We start from the raw sequence: 23,857 nt of genomic DNA, 5'->3' as shown, positions 1-23,857 counted from the left end.
GCAGAGGAATGAAGTGGGACATCTTAGAAAATCGATCCATCACCACCCAGATGACTGTATTTGCGGAAGAAGATGGGAGATCCATAATAATAATTTCCATGGCTATGTGACTGGGTATCGACAATGGCAGGAGCAGACCTGCTGACTTGAGAAGTGCAGGAAGAAACAAAATCTCGAACGTCCTTGACTGGATCTGGCCAACAGTAGAATCTAGATATGAGAGCAACAGATCTCTGCACCTGAGGATGCCCAGCCACGTGAGATCAATGTCCCAAGTTAGTATCCTCTTTCAGAGAGCTGGATGGACATTAGTCTTGCCAGGAGGCATCTGCCATAGATCCACAGCGGCGACAACAGCAAGGTTCTTAGAAGGAACAATATGTCAAGGAGTCTGTTTGACCCCAATTACATCAGAGGCCTGAGAGAGGGCATAAGCTTTGACAATCTTCTCTGCAGGATGGAAATGGATCAGGAAATTAAAGCGAGAGAAGAAGAGGGAGTCTGTCGTGGATTGAGATGCTTAGTGGTCTGGAGATACAAAAGATTCTTGTGGTCAGTATATATAGAGATAGATAATGCCATTCTTCCAGAGCAAGCTTTTTGGCAAAAAGCTCCCGGTTGCCTATGGAATAATTCCTCTCTGTGAGAGTACGGCCTTTTAGACCTTTCTGCGTGAGAACGGCACCAGCTCCTACCAAGGAGGAGTCAACTTCAAGCAGGACCGGTTTCTCCATATCAGGCTGAGTGAGCACAGGAGCAGAGGCAAAGGAAGACTTTAGCTTGGAGAAATCTCTCCAGCCGCCAGAGCTTAGGGTCAACGTTTTTTTGATCATTGCCACTATTGGAGACACAAAGGAGGAAAATTGCGTTATAAACTGCTGGTAGTAATTAGCAAAGCACAGGAATCTCTGGATGGACCAAAGTCCTACTTAGCGAAGCCACTGAAGAACACAGAGGTGTTCCATCTGTAGTCCTTTGTCTAAGATGATATACCTGAGGAAAGGAAGACTCTTTTGATGCAATAGACACTTTCATAGTGAGATTTCATAGTTTATACGGTTGAAAAAAGACACTTCTCCATCACGTTCAACCAAGGAAGGGTAGGGATTGGATGAGGAAGGGATTTAGGGGAACAATTATATATAGCATAACAATCAATGTTATTTAGGTGTAAAAAGGCATCTAGACCCTTCTTGAAGCTCTCTGCTGTCCCTGCTGTGACCAGCGCCTGAGCTCAGCTATTCCACAGATTGACCGCTCTCTCATAGTAAAAAAGCCCTGTCGCCTCCGGTGATTAAACCTTGATTTCTCCAGACACAGACTCCGCCCCCTTGTCTTTTGATTTGATCTAATCTGAAACAACTTACCACCATAATTTTTGTATGGACCATTTATATATTTATATAAATTAATCATGTCCCCTCGTAGTCGTCTCTTTTCCAGACTAAATAAATCTAGTTGTTTTAATCTTTCCTCATAACTAACACCCTCCATACCCCTTATCAGTTTTGTGGCTCTATGTTGAACCCTCTCCAGCTCCAGGGCATCCTTTTTATGGACCGGTGCCCAGAACTGGACAGCATATTCCAGGTGTGGCCGAACCAATGCCTTGTATAGTGGTAATATTACATCCCTATCACGAGAGTCCAGACCACTTTTGATACATGACATGATCCTACTAGCTTTAGAGGCAGCTGATTGACATTGCATGCTGTAATTTATGATCTACTAGTCACCCAGGTCCTTCTCAACAAGGGACTCACCCAGATTTACTCCCCCAAGGACATAATTTGCCTTTGGATTATTGGCCCACAGGTGCATAGCATTACATTTATCCACATTAAACCTCATTTGCCAAGTGGATGACCAAACATTCAGTTTGTCCAAGTCACCCTGCAGCCCATGAACATCCTCCATAGACTGTATCACCTCTTGAGCTTGGCATACAGGCGATTAACCCTTAGGCGCCTGAGTACTAATCATACCTGAGCCTGTTAGGGGTCAAGGTCTGCAGAGAGGTGGACCACGACACAGGTATATAGCAGATCTCTGAAAATGTCGTTGACGAACTCATGGAATACAGCTGGTGTATTACAAATGGCATGACAAGATACTCAAAGTGTCCATCATGAGTACTGAAGGCAGTTTTCCACTCATCGCCTTCTTGGATGTGGTTTTATGCACCATGTAGGTCTAATTTGGTGAAGACCTTGGCTCCACGTAGGCGAAAGAAGAGCTCCGTGAACAGAGGCAGTGAGTAGCAGTTTTTCACAGTAATTTTTTTTAGGCCGCAAATCGTCTATGAACGACGGAGTGAACCATCCTTCTTGGCCACGAAGAAGAACCCAGCACTGGCAGGGTGCTTGCATATCAACTCTTCCTGCAGGTTCTCTTTTACATAGGCTGACAAAGCTGCGGTTTCAGGCAAAGACAGTGGGAACACCCAACCCCGTGGAGGAGATGTGCCCAGCAACAGCTTTATAGGGCAGTCGTAGGGATGGTGCAGTGGCAGAGCCTCTGCTTTCTTCTCCGAGAAAACATCAGCGAAGTCCACTGAGCGACCCACCAGAGGCTTGGAGAACACTTGAGAAGGCATGTCTGTCTTCGTCTGCAGCACTCTTGGGGGGTCAGCCAAGCTTTATCCATCAGCATAGGTGGAGCAGAGACAGAGGATGGAAGAGGTGGTCTTTGGAAGACTGGATCCAAGCGGGATAGTTGTCGGATCTTAGCTTGGGTTTGTTCGCCTCTCTGCTCCTCTGAGCGCTCAGAGAAGCGGATGTCAATTCGAGTGGCCAGAGAGTTCAGGCCACTCAGGGAAGACGGTAGGTCCCGTGCAGGCAAGGTGTCTTTTTCACCTGAGCCAGCCCCAAAGCGAGTTGGACTTTCTGCGGCATGATACCAACAGGTCATTCCGCAGGTTCGACTTTGTCCACGATGATGGCCAAGGCGAGTTGCAAAATCTTGAGGCAGAGACGGAGTTGGGTACAGGCCGAGGTCAGGACAGGCAGCACAGGAGCGAAGTCAGGAACGGAATTGAGGTCACAATGGGAAATCACTATAAATGCACAGGACATAAGGAGCAAGTTTTTTCTAAGGCACAAGGCTCAAAGATCCAGCAGGGTACACAGGAAGGGGCTGGGAATTTATCATGGCAGGCAATAGACCATTGCTAATTATCGGAGTGCAGGAACCGCCGCTGAAGCCAGGGAAGGTAATTGAGGCCGAAGACATGATTCAGGGGCACAGGGAGGCATACGGGTGCACCATTGACCCGGGATATGGCTCACAGGAGTACCCATGACAGGGGCCGACCTGTAGATGCTGGCACATGATTGTACCAAAGGGACTTGAATCAAGTAGAAATGGAACATGACCTATCCCTGCAGCAACAGCTCCATCACCACCATCAGCAGCAGGCACATCCTTGTCCCTTAATTCCTGCATTCCACATTTTACAACCTTTACAATTCTAGTCTAATAGTCTGTATTCTGGCATAATCCAGCATAATCTAGAATAATCTGATCAGATCTAATCTTCTTTGCAGTTGTTCTCCTCGGCTCTACAGACATTACCTGGCTACGGTGTTTGCTATAGAAGAGATCAATGGAAGACAAGATTTATTACCCAACATCACTCTGGGCTACGAGATTTATAACACGAAGGGGCTGAAGCGAGGAACGGTTAAAGGATCCATGTCCCTGATGACCGGAGGACAAGTCCTGGTGCCAAACTATGTCTGTCGTAAGGGGGAAGATCTGGTGGCGATCATTGGGGATCTGGAATCTTCTTCAACGTATCTGATCTCTCAGCTGATCGGCCTGTATCACTATCCGCAGGTATCACAACCCAAATCCTATGGTAGAGATCAAAACCTGTAAAAAACATTAAAATATCATACAAATCAAACTAACAATGATGTAAGAGATGTAGGAGCTCCTCCTATTCTTCCTTCTATGTTTTGTGTATCCAGAATGAATGGACTGTAGATCCTTAACGCCTCCTTACCGCTTTACATAGATTGGGGGATATTTATCACACTCTAGTGTATGATGAAATCCCCACCCTCCTGCGGGGCGGCCATGTGGAGTATTTACTTACATCAGGTCCTACTGGTGTAAAAATATGCACTGTGAGTAGATGGGGCGTAGGAGAACTCTTTATTGGCCCACATATAGACCGTACTCTTCTTCAACCCCTTCCATGCCCCCTCACCTGGCATAAAGGGAATAATAATCACAATTGCTGGTAGATCGCTAACAATTGTGACTATTTCAGGGCTTCTATGCCAATGTCATGGCATGAAAGCCCTGATAATATTGCCCACACTTGGTGGGGGCGCATTTATGGGCAAAGAGCCGGGGGCCCGGGACATGCGCACTGTGCGCCAACCCTCTCATCAATTCATATATACAGTATATGCAGCACCTTGACATGTATTAATTTATGTGCAGCGCCTCCACATGTATAAAAATATATGCAGCACCTCCTCATGTACTAATATAGTTTCAGCACCCCCTCCAGTATTAATATATATGCAGCACCTCCTCATGTACTAATATATATGCAGCACCCCCTCATGTACTAATATATATGCAGGGGACTGGGGCAGTGGAGAAGGGCACGTGTGCGCCTGCGACCTGGGAGGTGCACTCTTGACTGTACCCCCCTCCGACCTCCCCTTCTTCTTGGGTGGAGGAATTTTTGCAGCAGGCCACGGTCCAAGATGTTATCCTCTGGTTCCAAGGTTCCTGCCGAACCCCTTCCAGTCGACAAGAAAGAACCGCTTAACTCTAACTGACTTCATATCCAGGACTTCCTTTACCTTGAAAACATTGGTGGAATCTGGATCAGGAGCAGAACCACTTGCCGGTAGTAGTGGTTCTCTATGACAGTCTTCAAGATAAAGACGTGGAATGAGCTTGGGATGCGCATGGAGAGAGGAAGGCGAAGCTTATACGCCACGGGATTGGTGTGCTTCAGTACTTCAAATGGACCCAGGAATCAAGAACCAAGTGCATAGCTAGGAATACTCACACAGATGTACCTAGAAGGCAGCCAAACTTTGTCACCTGGGGAGAAGACTAGAGTAGACCTGGACTTCTTGTTTGCCTGGGTTTTGGTGCGGGCGGATGCCCGGATTAAAGACTGACATTTTTGCTCCCAGATGGATGGGCAGGACCAGTTATAGCTGACAATAACTATGTCTGTGTAACTGAAGTAACAACAGGACATAGGGGATAACAATGAATGGTTAACCCAGACAAGATACATTCTAATACAGAATAATGGAGCTCAATGCATAATGTGTGCTAAGATGAGACGACATTTAGGTACCAGATTGTTCAGGGTATCAGGCAAGCAAAGTCCAGAAAGTCTGCAATGTATTGTCAGGCTCCAGGCGCAGTAAACCCCCTGGACCACCGGGGACAATTACACAAGCCGACACCTGGAACCAGAATCTAAGTGGCACCCGGTCTTTACCAGAGCCCGCCGCAAAGCGGGTTGGTCTTGCTGCGGAGTGGTATTACCAGGTCGTTTCACAGGTGCAACTTGTCCCCGCTGGCAGCCAAGTCGAGTACAGAACCAGCAGGCAATCTCGAGGTCGGGGACAGGCAAATAGTCAAGGCAGGTGGCAACTGTTCAGAGTCTGGGATGGAGAAGGAGGTCAGGGTTGGCAGCGTAGGAGCGGAATCAGGAACAGGTTCGGGGGTCACAACGGGAGGTAAAAACAGGAAGCTTTCTATGAGGCATAAGAGCGGAAAAATCTGGCGGGGAATGCTGGGAGAAACCGGCTTTTAAAGAATCCAGGGAAGTGGTCAGTGCCAATCAGCAGCGCTCTGGCCCTTTCGAGTGTCAGCAGGCGCATCCTAGGAAATGGAAGCGCTGGGAAGCTGAGACAGGAGCAGGAGCACAGAGAGGTAAGTGAGCCCAAGCCAGGACGCCGCCAAGGAGAGGGAAAAGGGTGCGTCTGCCACCTGAGACATGGGATCAGGGCCATGGAGCAATGCACCCCAGGGTGCCCAGCCAGATGTTAACAATGTCCCCAAGACAAAATTCTCTTTCGCAGTGCAGGTAGAACATACATCTTGCTGGGGGGAAGCTGCCAAAAATCCACTGGAGCAGCAACAACAAGTTATTCAGGAGAGATAATATGCCGAGAAATCGTCTCTTCTCCAATAAGATCAGAGGCACAGAAAAGGGCCTCAGCCTTGATGTTCTTCTCCACAGGATGGAAGTGGATCAGAAGATTGAAATGAGAAAAGAGAGTGACCAACGGGCTTACCTAGGGTTGAGGAATTGGGCTGTCTGGAGATACAGGAGATTTTTATGATCTGTATATACAGAGACCAGATGTTGAGCCCCCTCCAGAAGATATTGCCATTCCTCCAGGGCAACTTTGATGGCCAAAAGTTCTCTATCTCATATGGAATAATTTCTCTGCGGAGGAAAAAGTTCTAGAAAAAAAGCCGAAAGTGAGAGTTCAGCCTTTAAGTCCTGTCTGGGTGAGCACTGCCCCTGCACGGAGGATGTTTATAAAGTTATCTCTGCACTAGCCTTGCCCCGCAGACTCTAAGAAATAGTGGGAAAGTGGAGGTGCTAACAGGTAATATACAGGTGCCTAACCTTTGTATGGCATGTAGGCCTTCCGGACCTGGCCAGTGTAGAACTGCAGAGAGTTTGGCAGGATCCATCTGGAGACCTCTGTCGGAAATTATATAGCCGAGGAAAGGAAGGCTCCATAGGTGAAACTGAAGCCCGCTGCACATGCACGACTTGTCCGCAGGGCTGCAAAAGTTGAGGTACATAATCGGCAGGCAATCTTGTAGTCGGGGAAGGCAAGTAGTCAAGGCAGGCGGCAACAGTTCAGAGTTTGGGATGGAGTAGGACGTCGGGACTACAAGAGAACAGACAGGAAAGTGGTGAGTGACTAAAAAAGAATAGACAGGAAAGTGGTGAGTGACTACAAGAGAACAGACAGGAAAGTGGTGAGTGACTACAAGAGAACAGACAGGAAAGTGATGAGTGACTACAAGAGAACAGACAAGAAAGTGGTGAGAGACTACAAGAGAACAGACAGGAAAGTGGTGAGAGACTACAAGAGAACGGACAGGAAAGTGGTAAGTGACTACAAGAGAACAGGCAGGAAAGTGGTTAGTAACTACAAGAGAACAGACAGGAAAGTGGTGAGTGACTACAAGAGAACTGACAGGAAAGTGGTGAGAGACTACAAGAGACTAGAGAGGAAAGTGGAGAGTGTCTACAAGAGAACAGACAGGAACGTGGTGATTGAATACTAGAGAATAGACAGGAAAGTGGTGAGTGACTACAAGAGAACACGCAGGAAAGTGAGGAGAGACTAAAATAGAACAGACAGGAAAGTGTTGAGTGACTACAAGAGAACAGACAGGAAAGTGGTGAGTGACTACAAGAGAACAGACAAGAAAATGGTGAGAGACTGCAAATGAACAGACAGGAAAGTGGTGAGTGACTATAAGAGAACAGACACTTAAGTGGAGAGTGACTGCAAGGGAACAGACAGGAAAGTGATGAGTGACTACAAGAGAAAAGACAGGAATGTGATGAGAGACTACAAGAGGACAGACAGGAAAGTGGTGAGAGACTACAACAGAACAGAGAGGAAAGTGAAGAGTGATTAAAAGAGAACAGACAGGAAAGTGGGGAGTGACTACAAGAGAAGAGACACTTAAGTGGAGAGTGACTGCAAGAGAACGGACATGAAAGTGGAGAGTGACTGCAAAAGAACAGACAGGAAAGCGGTGAGTGACTACAAGGGAACAGACAGGAAAGTGCTGAGTGACTACAAGAGAAAAGACAGGAAAGTGAAGAGTGATTAAAAGAGAACAGACAGGAAAGTGGTAAATGACTACAAGAGAACAGACAGAAAAGTAATGAAATAATATAAGAGAACGGACAGGAAAGTGGGGAGTGACTACAGGAGAACAGACAGGAAAGTGGTGAATGACAACAAGAGAACAGACAGGAAAGTGATGAATGACAACAAGAGAACAGACAGGAAAGTGATGAGTGACTACAAGAGAACAGAGAGAAAAGTGGTGAGAGACTGCAAATGAACAGACAGGAAAGTGGGGAGAGACTACAAGAGAAGAGACAGGAAATTTGTGAGTGACTACAAGGGAACAGACAGGAAAGTGGTGAGTGACTACAAGAGAACAGACAGGAAAGTGGTGAGAGACTACAAGGGAACAGACAGGAAAGTGATGAGTGAATGAAAGAGAACAGACAGGAAAGTGGTGAGTGACTGCAAGAGAACTGACAGGAAAGTGGTGAGTGACTACAAGGGAACAGACAGGAAAGTGATGAGTGAATGAAAGAGAACAGACAGGAAAGTGGTGAGTGACTACAAGAGAACAGACAGGAAAGTGGTGAGAGACTACAAGAGAACAGACAGAAAAGTGGTGAGTGACTACAAGAGAACAGGCAGGAAAGTGGTGAGTGACTACAAGAGAACAGGCAGGAAAGTGGTGAGTGACTACAAGGGAACAGACAGGAAAGTGATGAGTGAATGAAAGAGAACAGACAGGAAAGTGGTGAGTGACTGCAAGAGAACTGACAGGAAAGTGGTGAGTGACTACAAGGGAACAGACAGGAAAGTGATGAGTGAATGAAAGAGAACAGACAGGAAAGTGGTGAGTGACTGCAAGAGAACTGACAGGAAAGTGGTGAGTGACTACAAGAGAACAGACAGGAAAGTGGTGAGAGACTACAAGAGAACAGACAGAAAAGTGGTGAGTGACTACAAGAGAACAGGCAGGAAAGTGGTGAGTGACTACAAGAGAACAGGCAGGAAAGTGGTGAGTGACTACAAGGGAACAGACAGGAAAGTGATGAGTGAATGAAAGAGAACAGACAGGAAAGTGGTGAGTGACTGCAAGAGAACAGACAGGAAAGTGGTGAGTGACTACAAGAGAACAGACAGGAAAGTGGTGAGTGACTACAAGGGAACAGACAGGAAAGTGATGAGTGAATGAAAGAGAACAGACAGGAAAGTGGTGAGTGACTACAAGGGAACAGACAGGAAAGTGATGAGTGAATGAAAGAGAACTGACAGGAAAGTGGTGAGTGACTACAAGGGAACAGACAGGAAAGTGATGAGTGAATGAAAGAGAACAGACAGGAAAGTGGTGAGTGACTGCAAGAGAACTGACAGGAAAGTGGTGAGTGACTACAAGAGAACAGACAGGAAAGTGGTGAGAGACTACAAGAGAACAGACAGGAAAGTGGTGAGTGACTACAAGAGAACAGGCAGGAAAGTGGTGAGTGACTACAAGAGAACACGCAGGAAAGTGAGGAGAGACTAAAATAGAACAGACAGGAAAGTGTTGAGTGACTACAAGAGAACAGACAGGAAAGTGGTGAGTGACTACAAGAGAACAGACAAGAAAATGGTGAGAGACTGCAAATGAACAGACAGGAAAGTGGTGAGTGACTATAAGAGAACAGACACTTAAGTGGAGAGTGACTGCAAGGGAACAGACAGGAAAGTGATGAGTGACTACAAGAGAAAAGACAGGAATGTGATGAGAGACTACAAGAGGACAGACAGGAAAGTGGTGAGAGACTACAACAGAACAGAGAGGAAAGTGAAGAGTGATTAAAAGAGAACAGACAGGAAAGTGGGGAGTGACTACAAGAGAAGAGACACTTAAGTGGAGAGTGACTGCAAGAGAACGGACATGAAAGTGGAGAGTGACTGCAAAAGAACAGACAGGAAAGCGGTGAGTGACTACAAGGGAACAGACAGGAAAGTGCTGAGTGACTACAAGAGAAAAGACAGGAAAGTGAAGAGTGATTAAAAGAGAACAGACAGGAAAGTGGTAAATGACTACAAGAGAACAGACAGAAAAGTAATGAAATAATATAAGAGAACGGACAGGAAAGTGGGGAGTGACTACAGGAGAACAGACAGGAAAGTGGTGAATGACAACAAGAGAACAGACAGGAAAGTGATGAATGACAACAAGAGAACAGGCAGGAAAGTGATGAGTGACTACAAGAGAACAGAGAGAAAAGTGGTGAGAGACTGCAAATGAACAGACAGGAAAGTGGGGAGAGACTACAAGAGAAGAGACAGGAAATTTGTGAGTGACTACAAGGGAACAGACAGGAAAGTGGTGAGTGACTACAAGAGAACAGACAGGAAAGTGGTGAGAGACTACAAGGGAACAGACAGGAAAGTGATGAGTGAATGAAAGAGAACAGACAGGAAAGTGGTGAGTGACTGCAAGAGAACTGACAGGAAAGTGGTGAGTGACTACAAGGGAACAGACAGGAAAGTGGTGAGAGACTACAAGAGAACAGACAGAAAAGTGGTGAGTGACTACAAGAGAACAGGCAGGAAAGTGGTGAGTGACTACAAGAGAACAGGCAGGAAAGTGGTGAGTGACTACAAGGGAACAGACAGGAAAGTGATGAGTGAATGAAAGAGAACAGACAGGAAAGTGGTGAGTGACTGCAAGAGAACAGACAGGAAAGTGGTGAGTGACTACAAGAGAACAGACAGGAAAGTGGTGAGTGACTACAAGGGAACAGACAGGAAAGTGATGAGTGAATGAAAGAGAACAGACAGGAAAGTGGTGAGTGACTACAAGGGAACAGACAGGAAAGTGATGAGTGAATGAAAGAGAACTGACAGGAAAGTGGTGAGTGACTACAAGGGAACAGACAGGAAAGTGATGAGTGAATGAAAGAGAACAGACAGGAAAGTGGTGAGTGACTGCAAGAGAACTGACAGGAAAGTGGTGAGTGACTACAAGAGAACAGACAGGAAAGTGGTGAGAGACTACAAGAGAACAGACAGGAAAGTGGTGAGTGACTACAAGAGAACAGGCAGGAAAGTGGTGAGTGACTACAAGAGAACACGCAGGAAAGTGAGGAGAGACTAAAATAGAACAGACAGGAAAGTGTTGAGTGACTACAAGAGAACAGACAGGAAAGTGGTGAGTGACTACAAGAGAACAGACAAGAAAATGGTGAGAGACTGCAAATGAACAGACAGGAAAGTGGTGAGTGACTATAAGAGAACAGACACTTAAGTGGAGAGTGACTGCAAGGGAACAGACAGGAAAGTGATGAGTGACTACAAGAGAAAAGACAGGAATGTGATGAGAGACTACAAGAGGACAGACAGGAAAGTGGTGAGAGACTACAACAGAACAGAGAGGAAAGTGAAGAGTGATTAAAAGAGAACAGACAGGAAAGTGGGGAGTGACTACAAGAGAAGAGACACTTAAGTGGAGAGTGACTGCAAGAGAACGGACATGAAAGTGGAGAGTGACTGCAAAAGAACAGACAGGAAAGCGGTGAGTGACTACAAGGGAACAGACAGGAAAGTGCTGAGTGACTACAAGAGAAAAGACAGGAAAGTGAAGAGTGATTAAAAGAGAACAGACAGGAAAGTGGTAAATGACTACAAGAGAACAGACAGAAAAGTAATGAAATAATATAAGAGAACGGACAGGAAAGTGGGGAGTGACTACAGGAGAACAGACAGGAAAGTGGTGAATGACAACAAGAGAACAGACAGGAAAGTGATGAATGACAACAAGAGAACAGACAGGAAAGTGATGAGTGACTACAAGAGAACAGAGAGAAAAGTGGTGAGAGACTGCAAATGAACAGACAGGAAAGTGGGGAGAGACTACAAGAGAAGAGACAGGAAATTTGTGAGTGACTACAAGGGAACAGACAGGAAAGTGGTGAGTGACTACAAGAGAACAGACAGGAAAGTGGTGAGAGACTACAAGGGAACAGACAGGAAAGTGATGAGTGAATGAAAGAGAACAGACAGGAAAGTGGTGAGTGACTGCAAGAGAACTGACAGGAAAGTGGTGAGTGACTACAAGGGAACAGACAGGAAAGTGATGAGTGAATGAAAGAGAACAGACAGGAAAGTGGTGAGTGACTGCAAGAGAACTGACAGGAAAGTGGTGAGTGACTACAAGAGAACAGACAGGAAAGTGGTGAGAGACTACAAGAGAACAGACAGAAAAGTGGTGAGTGACTACAAGAGAACAGGCAGGAAAGTGGTGAGTGACTACAAGAGAACAGGCAGGAAAGTGGTGAGTGACTACAAGGGAACAGACAGGAAAGTGATGAGTGAATGAAAGAGAACAGACAGGAAAGTGGTGAGTGACTGCAAGAGAACTGACAGGAAAGTGGTGAGTGACTACAAGGGAACAGACAGGAAAGTGATGAGTGAATGAAAGAGAACAGACAGGAAAGTGGTGAGTGACTGCAAGAGAACTGACAGGAAAGTGGTGAGTGACTACAAGAGAACAGACAGGAAAGTGGTGAGAGACTACAAGAGAACAGACAGAAAAGTGGTGAGTGACTACAAGAGAACAGGCAGGAAAGTGGTGAGTGACTACAAGAGAACAGGCAGGAAAGTGGTGAGTGACTACAAGGGAACAGACAGGAAAGTGATGAGTGAATGAAAGAGAACAGACAGGAAAGTGGTGAGTGACTGCAAGAGAACAGACAGGAAAGTGGTGAGTGACTACAAGAGAACAGACAGGAAAGTGGTGAGTGACTACAAGGGAACAGACAGGAAAGTGATGAGTGAATGAAAGAGAACAGACAGGAAAGTGGTGAGTGACTACAAGGGAACAGACAGGAAAGTGATGAGTGAATGAAAGAGAACAGACAGGAAAGTGGTGAGTGACTGCAAGAGAACTGACAGGAAAGTGGTGAGTGACTACAAGGGAACAGACAGGAAAGTGATGAGTGAATGAAAGAGAACAGACAGGAAAGTGGTGAGTGACTGCAAGAGAACTGACAGGAAAGTGGTGAGTGACTACAAGAGAACAGACAGGAAAGTGGTGAGAGACTACAAGAGAACAGACAGGAAAGTGGTGAGTGACTACAAGAGAACAGGCAGGAAAGTGGTGAGTGACTACAAGAGAACAGACAGGAAAGTGGTGAGAGACTACAAGAGAACAGACAGGAAAGTGGTGATTGAATACTAGAGAATAGACAGGAAAGTGGTGAGTGACTACAAGAGAACACGCAGGAAAGTGGTGAGTGACTACAAGAGTATAGACAGGAAAGTGGTGAGAGACTGCAAATGATTAGACAGGAAAGTGGGAAATGACTATAAGAGAACAGACAGGAAATTTGTGAGTGACTACAAGAGAACAGACACTTAAGTGGAGAGTTACTGCAAGAGAATAGACATGAAAGTGGAGAGTGACTGCAAAAGAACAGACAGGAAAGTGGTGAGTGACTACAAGGGAACAGACAGGAAAGTGATGAGTGACTACAAGAGAAAAGACAGGAACGTGATGAGAGACTACAGGAGAAGAGACAGGAAAGTGGTGAGTGACTACAAGAGAACAGACAGGAAAGTGGTGAGTGACTACAAGAGTATAGACAGGAAAGTGGTGAGAGACTGCAAATGATTAGACAGGAAAGTGGGAAATGACTATAAGAGAACAGACAGGAAATTTGTGAGTGACTACAAGAGAACAGACACTTAAGTGGAGAGTTACTGCAAGAGAATAGACATGAAAGTGGAGAGTGACTGCAAAAGAACAGACAGGAAAGTGGTGAGTGACTACAAGGGAACAGACAGGAAAGTGATGAGTGACTACAAGAGAAAAGACAGGAACGTGATGAGAGACTACAGGAGAAGAGACAGGAAAGTGGTGAGTGACTACAAGAGAACAGACAGAAAAGTGGTGAGAGACAGCAAATGAACAGACAGGAAAGTGGTGAGTGACTACAAGAGAACAGACAGGAAAGTGGGGAGAGACTACAAGAGAAGAGACAGGAAATTGGTGAGTGACTACAAGGGAACAGACAGGAAAGTGATGAGTGACTGCAAGAGAACAGACAGGAAAGTGGTGAGTGACTACAAGAGAACTGACAGGAAAGTGGTGAAAGACTACAAGAGACTAGAGAGGAAAGTGGAGAGTGTCTACAAGAGAACAGACAGGAAAGTGGTGAGAGACTACAAGAGAACAGACAGGAAAGTGGTGAGTGATTACAAGAGAACAGACAGGAAAGTGGAGATTGACTACAAGAGAACACACAGGACAGTAGTGAGTGACTACAAGAGAACAGACAGGAAATTTGTGAGTGACTACAAGAGAACAGACACTTAAGTAGAGAGTTACTGCAAGAGAATAGACATGAAAGTGGAGAGTGACTGCAAAAGAACAGACAGGAAAGCGATGAGTGACTACAAGGAAACAGACAGGAAAGTGATGAGTAACTACAAGAGAACAGACAGGAAAGTGGTGAGTGACTAGAAGAGAACAGACAGGAAAATGGTGAGTGACTACAAGAGAACAGACAGGAAAGTGGTGAGTGACTAGAAGAGAAGAGACAGGAAAGTGGTGAGTGACTAGAAGAGAAGAGACAGTAAAGTGTATAGTGACTGCAAGTGAACAGACAGGAGCGTGGTGAGAGACTACAAGAGAATAGAGAGGAAAGTGGAGAGTGTCTAAAAGAGAACAGACAGGAAAGTGGTTAGAGACTACAAGAGAACAGACAGGAAAGTGGTGAGTGATTACAAGAGAACAGACAGGAACGTGGTGAGTGACTACAAGAGAACAGACAGGAAAGTGGGGAGAGACTACAAGAGAATAGACAGGAAAGTGGTGAGTGACTACAAGAGAACAGACAGGAACGTGGTGAGTGACTACAAGAGAACAGACAGGAAAGTGGTGAGTGACTACAAGAGAATAGGCAGGAGAGTGGTAAGTGACTAGAAGAAAACAGACAGGAAAATGGTGAGTGACTACAAGAGAACAGACAGGAACGTGGTGAGTGACTACAAGAGAACAGACAGGAAAGTGCGGAGAGACTACAAGAGAATAGACAGGAAAGTGGTGAGTGACTACAAGAGAAGAGACAGGAAAGTGGTGAGTGATTACAAGAGAATAGGCAGGAGAGTGGTGAGTGACTACAAGAGAACAGACAGGAAAATGGTGAGAGACTGCAAATAAACAGACAGGAAAGTGATGACTGACTGCAAGAGAACAGATAGGAAAGTGATGACTGACTACAAGAAAACAGATAGGAAATTGGTGAGTGACCACAATAGAACAGAAAGGGAATTGGTGAGAGACTACAAGAGAACAGACAGGAAAGTGGTGAGTGTCTACAAGAGAACAGACAGGAAAATGGTGAGGGACAACAAGAGAACAGACAGGAAAGTGGTGAGTGACTGCAACAGAACAGACAGGAAAATGGTGAGTGACTACAAGAGAACAGACCGGAAAGTGGTGGGAGACTGCAAATGAACAGACAGGAAAGTGGTGAGTGACTACAAGAGAACAGAAAGGAAAATGGAGAGTGACTGCAAGAGAACAGACAGGAAAGTGGTGAGTGACTACAAGAGAACAGACAGGAAAGTGGAGAGAGACTGCAACAGAACAGACAGGAAAGTGGTGAGTGACTACAAGAGAACAGACAGGAAAGTGGTTAAAGACTGCAAATGAACAGACAGGAAAGTGGTGAGTGACTACAAGAGAACAGACAGGAAAATGGTGAGAGACTGCAAATGAACAGACAGGAAAGTGATGACTGACTGCAAGAGAACAGACTGGAAAGTGGTGTGTGACTACAAGAAAACAGACAGGAAAGGGGAGAGTGACTGCAAGAGAACAGACAGGAAAGTGGTGAGTGACTACAAGAGAACAGACAGGAAAGTGGTGAGAGACTACAAGAGAACAGACAGGAAAGTGGTGAGAGACTACAAGAGAACAGACAGGAAATTGGTGAGTGACTACAAGAGAACAGACAGGAAAGTGGTGAGTGACTACAAGAGAACAGACAGGAACGTGGTGAGAGACTACAGGAGAACAGACAGGAAAGTGGGGAGAGACTACAAGAGAATAGACAGGAAAGTGGTGAGTGACTACAAGAGAACAGACAGGAACGTGGTGATTGACTACAAGAGAACAGACAGGAAAGTGGTGAGTGACTACAAGAGAATAGGCAGGAGAGTGGTAAGTGACTAGAAGAGAACAGACAGGAAAATGGTGAGTGACCACAAGAGAACAGACAGAAAAGTGGTGAGTGACTAGTAGAGAAGAGACAGTAAAGTGTAGAGTGACTGCAAGAGAACAGACAGGAACGTGGTGAGAGACTACAAGAGACTAGAGAGGAAAGTGGAGAGTGTCTACAAGAGAACAGACAGGAAAGTGGTGAGAGACTACAAGAGAACAGACAGGAAAGTGGTGAGTGATTACAAGAGAACAGACAGGAACGTGGTGAGTGACTATAAGAGACAGACAGGAGAGTGGTGAGTGACTTCAAAAGAACAGACAGGAACGTGGTGAGTGACTACAAGAGAACAGACAGGAAAGTGGTGAGTGACTACAAGAGAATAGGCAGGAGAGTGGTAAGTGACTAGAAGAGAACAGACAGGAAAATGGTGAGTGACTACAAGAGAACAGACAGGAACGTGGTGAGTGACTAGAAGAGAAAAGACAGGAAATTGTTGAGTGACTACAAGAGAACAGACAGGAAAGTGGTGGGAGACTACAAGAGAACAGACAGGAACGTGGTGAGTGACTACAAGAGAACAGACAGGAAAGTGGGGAGAGAGTACAAGAGAATAGACAGGAAAGTGGTAAGTGACTACAAGAGAACAGACAGGAAAGTGATGAGTGACTACAAGAGAAAAGACAGGAACGTGATGAGAGACTACAGGAGAAGAGACAGGAAAGTGGTGAGTGACTACAAGAGAACAGACAGAAAAGTGGTGAGAGACAGCAAATGAACAGACAGGAAAGTGGGGAGAGACTACAAGAGAAGAGACAGGAAATTGGTAAGTGAATACAAGGGAACAGACAGGAAAGTGATGAGTGACTGCAAGAGAACAGACAGCAAAGTGGTGAGTGACTACAAGAGAACTGACAGGAAAGTGGTGAAAGACTACAAGAGACTAGAGAGGAAAGTGGAGAGTGTCTACAAGAGAACAGACAGGAAAGTGGTGAGAGACAACAAGAGAACAGACAGGAAAGTGGTGAGTGATTACAAGAGAACAGACAGGAAAGTGGAGATTGACTACAAGAGAACACACAGGACTTTAGTGAGTGACTACAAGAGAACAGACAGGAAATTTGTGAGTGACTACAAGAGAACAGACACTTAAGTAGAGAGTTACTGCAAGAGAATAGACATGAAAGTGGAGAGTGACTGCAAAAGAACAGACAGGAAAGCGATGAGTGACTACAAGGAAACAGACAGGAAAGTGATAAGTGACTACAAGAGAAAAGACAGGAACGTGGTGAGTAACTACAAGAGAACAGACAGGAAAGTGGTGAGTGACTAGAAGAGAACAGACAGGAAAATGGTGAGTGACTACAAGAGAACAGACAGGAAAGTGGTGAGTGACTAGAAGAGAAGAGACAGTAAAGTGTATAGTGACTGCAAGTGAACAGACAGGAGCGTGGTGAGAGACTACAAGAGAATAGAGAGGAAAGTGGAGAGTGTCTATAAGAGAACAGACAGGAAAGTGCTTAGAGACTACAAGAGAACAGACAGGAAAGTGGTGAGTGATTACAAGAGAATAGGCAGGAGAGTGGTGAGTGACTACAAGAGAACAGACAGGAAAGTGGTGAATGACTACAAGAGAACAGACAGGAAAGTGGTGAGTGACTACAAGAGAACAGACAGGAAAGTGGTGAGTGACTACAAGAGAACAGACAGGAAAGTGGTGAGTGACTACAAGAGAATAGGCAGGAGAGTGGTGAGTGACTACAAGAGAACAGACAGGAAAGTGGTGAATGACTACAAGAGAACAGACAGGAAAGTGGTGAGTGACTACAAGAGAACAGACAGGAAAGTGGTGAGTGACTACAAGAGAACAGACAGGAAAGTGGTGAATGACTACAAGAGAACAGACAGGAAAAAGGTGAGTGACTACAAGAGAACAGACAGGAAAGTGGTGAGTGACTACAAGAGAACAGACAGGAAAATGGTAAGTGACTAGAAGAGAACAGACAGGAAAATGGTGAGTGACTACAAGAGAACAGACAGGAACGTGGTGAGTGACTACAAGAGAACAGACAGGAAAGTGCGGAGAGACTACAAGAGAATAGACAGGAAAGTGGTGAGTGACTACAAGAGAAGAGACAGGAAAGTGGTGAGTGATTACAAGAGAATAGGCAGGAGAGTGGTGAGTGACTACAAGAGAACAGACAGGAAAATGGTGAGAGACTGCAAATAAACAGACAGGAAAGTGATGACTGACTGCAAGAGAACAGATAGGAAAGTGATGACTGACTACAAGAAAACAGATAGGAAATTGGTGAGTGACTACAATAGAACAGACAGGGAATTGGTGAGAGACTACAAGAGAACAGACAGGAAAGTGTTGAGTGTCTACAAGAGAACAGACAGGAAAATGGTGAGGGACAACAAGAGAACAGACAGGAAAGTGGTGAGTGACTGCAACAGAACAGACAGGAAAATGGTGAGTGACTACAAGAGAACAGACCGGAAAGTGGTGGGAGACTGCAAATGAACAGACAGGAAAGTGGTGAGTGACTACAAGAGAACAGAAAGGAAAATGGAGAGTGACTGCAAGAGAACAGACAGGAAAGTGGTGAGTGACTACAAGAGAACAGACAGGAAAGTGGAGAGAGACTGCAACAGAACAGACAGGAAAGTGGTGAGTGACTACAAGAGAACAGACAGGAAAGTGGTTAAAGACTGCAAAAGAACAGACAGGAAAGTGGTGAGTGACTACAAGAGAACAGACAGGAAAATGGTGAGAGACTGCAAATGAACAGACAGGAAAGTGATGACTGACTGCAAGAGAACAGACAGGAAAGTGGTGACTGACTACAAGAAAACAGACAGGAAAGGGGAGAGTGACTGCAAGAGAACAGACAGGAAAGTGGTGAGTGACTACAAGAGAACAGACAGGAAAGTGGTGAGAGACTACAAGAGAACAGAAAGGAAAGTGGGGAGAGACTACAAGAGAATAGACAGGAAAGTGGTAAGTGATTACAAGAGAACAGACAGGAACGTGGTGATTGACTACAAGAGAACAGACAGGAAAGTGGTGAGTGACTACAAGAGAACAGACAGGAACGTGGTGAGAGACTACAGGAGAACAGACAGGAAAGTGGGGAGAGACTACAAGAGAATAGACAGGAAAGTGGTGAGTGACTGCAAATGAACAGACAGGAAAGTGATGACTGACTGCAAGAGAACAGACAGGAAAGTGGTGAGTGACTACAAGAAAATAGACAGGAAAGGGGAGAGTGACTGCAAGAGAACAGACAGGAAAGTGGTGAGTGACTACAAGAGAACAGACAGGAAAGTGGTGAGAGACTACAAGAGAACAGACAGGAAAGTGGTGAGAGACTACAAGAGAACAGACAGGAAATTGGTGAGTGACTACAAGAGAACAGACAGGAACGTGGTGAGTGACTACAAGAGAACAGACAGGAAAGTGGGGAGAGACTACAAGAGAATAGACAGGAAAGTGGTGAGTGATTACAAGAGAACAGACAGGAACGTGGTGATTGACTACAAGAGAACAGACAGGAAAGTGGTGAGTGACTACAAGAGAACAGACAGGAACGTGGTGAGAGACTACAAGAGAACAGACAGGAAAGTGGGGAAAGGCTACAAGAGAATAGACAGGAAAGTGGTGAGTGACTACAAGAGAACAGACAGGAACGTGGTGATTGACTACAAGAGAACAGACAGGAAAGTGGTGAGTGACTACAAGAGAATAGGCAGGAGAGTGGTAAGTGACTAGAAGAGAACAGACAGGAAAATGGTGAGTGACTACAAGAGAACAGACAGGAAAGTGGTTAAAGACTGCAAAAGAACAGACAGGAAAGTGGTGAGTGACTACAAGAGAACAGACAGGAAAATGGTGAGAGACTGCAAATGAACAGACAGGAAAGTGATGACTGACTGCAAGAGAACAGACAGGAAAGTGGTGAGTGACTACAAGAAAACAGACAGGAAAGGGGAGAGTGACTGCAAGAGAACAGACAGGAAAGTGGTGAGTGACTACAAGAGAACAGACAGGAAAGTGGTGAGAGACTACAAGAGAACAGAAAGGAAAGTGGGGAGAGACTACAAGAGAATAGACAGGAAAGTGGTAAGTGATTACAAGAGAACAGACAGGAACGTGGTGATTGACTACAAGAGAACAGACAGGAAAGTGGTGAGTGACTACAAGAGAACAGACAGGAACGTGGTGAGAGACTACAGGAGAACAGACAGGAAAGTGGGGAGAGACTACAAGAGAATAGACAGGAAAGTGGTGAGTGACTGCAAATGAACAGACAGGAAAGTGATGACTGACTGCAAGAGAACAGACAGGAAAGTGGTGAGTGACTACAAGAAAATAGACAGGAAAGGGGAGAGTGACTGCAAGAGAACAGACAGGAAAGTGGTGAGTGACTACAAGAGAACAGACAGGAAAGTGGTGAGAGACTACAAGAGAACAGACAGGAAAGTGGTGAGAGACTACAAGAGAACAGACAGGAAATTGGTGAGTGACTACAAGAGAACAGACAGGAACGTGGTGAGTGACTACAAGAGAACAGACAGGAAAGTGGGGAGAGACTACAAGAGAATAGACAGGAAAGTGGTGAGTGATTACAAGAGAACAGACAGGAACGTGGTGATTGACTACAAGAGAACAGACAGGAAAGTGGTGAGTGACTACAAGAGAACAGACAGGAACGTGGTGAGAGACTACAAGAGAACAGACAGGAAAGTGGGGAAAGGCTACAAGAGAATAGACAGGAAAGTGGTGAGTGACTACAAGAGAACAGACAGGAACGTGGTGATTGACTACAAGAGAACAGACAGGAAAGTGGTGAGTGACTACAAGAGAATAGGCAGGAGAGTGGTAAGTGACTAGAAGAGAACAGACAGGAAAATGGTGAGTGACTACAAGAGAACAGACAGGAAAGTGGTGAGTGACTAGTAGAGAAGAGACAGTAAAGTGTAGAGTGACTGCAAGAGAACAGACAGGAACGTGGTGAGAGACTACAAGAGACTAGAGAGGAAAGTGGAGAGTGTCTACAAGAGAACAGACAGGAAAGTGGTGAGAGACTACAAGAGAACAGACAGGAAAGTGGTGAGAGACTACAAGAGAACAGACAGGAAATTGGTGAGTGACTACAAGAGAACAGACAGGAACGTGGTGAGTGACTACAAGAGAACAGACAGGAAAGTGGGGAGAGACTACAAGAGAATAGACAGGAAAGTGGTGAGTGATTACAAGAGAACAGACAGGAACGTGGTGATTGACTACAAGAGAACAGACAGGAAAGTGGTGAGTGACTACAAGAGAACAGACAGGAACGTGGTGAGAGACTACAAGAGAACAGACAGGAAAGTGGGGAGAGGCTACAAGAGAATAGACAGGAAAGTGGTGAGAGACTACAAGAGAACAGACAGGAAAGTGGTGAGAGACTACAAGAGAACAGACAGGAAATTGGTGAGTGACTACAAGAGAACAGACAGGAACGTGGTGAGTGACTACAAGAGAACAGACAGGAAAGTGGGGAGAGACTACAAGAGAATAGACAGGAAAGTGGTGAGTGACTGCAAGAGAACAGACAGGAACGTGGTGAGAGACTACAAGAGACTAGAGAGGAAAGTGGAGAGTGTCTACAAGAGAACAGACAGGAAAGTGGTGAGAGACTACAAGAGAACAGACAGGAAAGTGGTGAGAGACTACAAGAGAACAGACAGGAAATTGGTGAGTGACTACAAGAGAACAGACAGGAACGTGGTGAGTGACTACAAGAGAACAGACAGGAAAGTGGGGAGAGACTACAAGAGAATAGACAGGAAAGTGGTGAGTGATTACAAGAGAACAGACAGGAACGTGGTGATTGACTACAAGAGAACAGACAGGAAAGTGGTGAGTGACTACAAGAGAACAGACAGGAACGTGGTGAGAGACTACAAGAGAACAGACAGGAAAGTGGGGAGAGGCTACAAGAGAATAGACAGGAAAGTGGTGAGAGACTACAAGAGAACAGACAGGAAAGTGGTGAGAGACTACAAGAGAACAGACAGGAAATTGGTGAGTGACTACAAGAGAACAGACAGGAACGTGGTGAGTGACTACAAGAGAACAGACAGGAAAGTGGGGAGAGACTACAAGAGAATAGACAGGAAAGTGGTGAGTGATTACAAGAGAACAGACAGGAACGTGGTGATTGACTACAAGAGAACAGACAGGAAAGTGGTGAGTGACTACAAGAGAACAGACAGGAACGTGGTGAGAGACTACAAGAGAACAGACAGGAAAGTGGGGAGAGGCTACAAGAGAATAGACAGGAAAGTGGAGAGTGACTACAAGAGAACAGACAGGAAAGTGGGGAGAGACTACAAGAGAATAGACAGGAAAGTGGTGAGTGATTACAAGAGAACAGACAGGAACGTGGTGATTGACTACAAGAGAACAGACAGGAAAGTGGTGAGTGACTACAAGAGAATAGGCAGGAGAGTGGTACGTGACTAGAAGAGAACAGACAGGAAAATGGTGAGTGACTACAAGAGAACAGACAGGAAAGTGGTGAGTGACTAGTAGAGAAGAGACAGTAAAGTGTAGAGTGACTGCAAGAGAACAGACAGGAACGTGGTGAGAGACTACAAGAGACTAGAGAGGAAAGTGGAAAGTGTCTACAAGAGAACAGACAGGAAAGTGGTGAGAGACTACAAGAGAACAGACAGGAAAGTGGTGAGTGATTACATGAGAATAGACAGGAACGTGGTGAGTGACTATAAGAGAACAGACAGGAAAGTGGGGAGAGACTACAAGAGAATAGACAGGAAAGTGGTGAGTGACTTCAAGAGAACAGACAGGAACGTGGTGAGTGACTACAAGAGAACAGACAGGAAAGTGGTGAGTGACTACAAGAGACAGACAGGAGAGTGGTGAGTGACTTCAAGAGAACAGACAGGAACGTGGCGAGTGACTACAAGAGAACAGACAGGAAAGTGGTGAGTGACTACAAGAGAATAGGCAGGAGAGTGGTAAGTGACTAGAAGAGAACAGACAGGAAAATGGTGAGTGACTACAAGAGAACAGACAGGAACGTGGTGAGTGACTAGAAGAGAAAAGACAGGAAATTGTTGAGTGACTACAAGAGAACAGACAGGAAAGTGGTGGGAGACTACAAGAGAATAGGCAGGAGAGTGGTGAGTGACTACAAGAGAACAGACAGGAAAATGGTGAGAGACTGCAAATAAACAGACAGGAAAGTGATGACTGACTGCAAGAGAACAGATAGGAAAGTGATGACTGACTACAAGAAAACAGACAGGAAAGTGGTGAGTGACTACAATAGAACAGACAGGAAAATGGTGAGGGACAACAAGAGAACAAGGGACAACAGGAAAGTGGTGAGTGACTGCAACAGAACAGACAGGAAAATGGTGAGTGACTACAAGAGAACAGACCGGAAAGTGGTGGGAGACTGCAAATGAACAGACAGGAAAGTGGTGAGTGACTACAAGAGAACAGACAGGAAAATGGAGAGTGACTGCAAGAGAACAGACAGGAAAGTGGTGAGTGACTACAAGAGAACAGACAGGAAAGTGGTGAGTGACTACAAGAGAACAGACAGGAAAGTGGTTAAAGACTGCAAATGAACAGACAGGAAAGTGGTGAGTGACTACAAGAGAATAGGCAAGAGAGTGGTGAGTGACTACAAGAGAACAGACTGGAAAATGGTGAGAGACTGAAAATGAACAGACAGGAAAGTGATGACTGACTGCAAGAGAACAGACAGGAAAGTGGTGAGTGACTACAAGAGAACAGACAGGAAATTGGTGAGAGATTAGAAGAGAACAGCAGGAAAGTGGTGA

General features: G+C 45.5%; 1 protein-coding gene across 1 annotated transcript in view; it reads left to right on the top strand.

Annotated features, from left to right (window-relative positions):
• The first annotated feature begins 3,148 nt into the window (after nt 1–3,148).
• The window catches only part of LOC140116348 (vomeronasal type-2 receptor 26-like), a 71,706-nt gene continuing 50,997 nt past the window's right edge, over nt 3,149–23,857 (top strand). The window contains exons 1-2 of the mRNA XM_072132876.1: nt 3,149–3,291; nt 3,546–3,837. Of these exons, the coding sequence (XP_071988977.1) occupies nt 3,149–3,291; nt 3,546–3,837 (435 nt within the window). The remainder of the gene's footprint in view (nt 3,292–3,545; nt 3,838–23,857) is intronic.

This window comes from Engystomops pustulosus, chromosome 2 (assembly GCF_040894005.1).
Source record: "Engystomops pustulosus chromosome 2, aEngPut4.maternal, whole genome shotgun sequence".
NCBI lineage: Eukaryota > Metazoa > Chordata > Amphibia > Anura > Leptodactylidae > Engystomops > Engystomops pustulosus.
The sequence above is the reverse complement of the archived record's forward strand: the minus strand, read 5'-3'. Positions and strand labels throughout refer to the sequence as shown.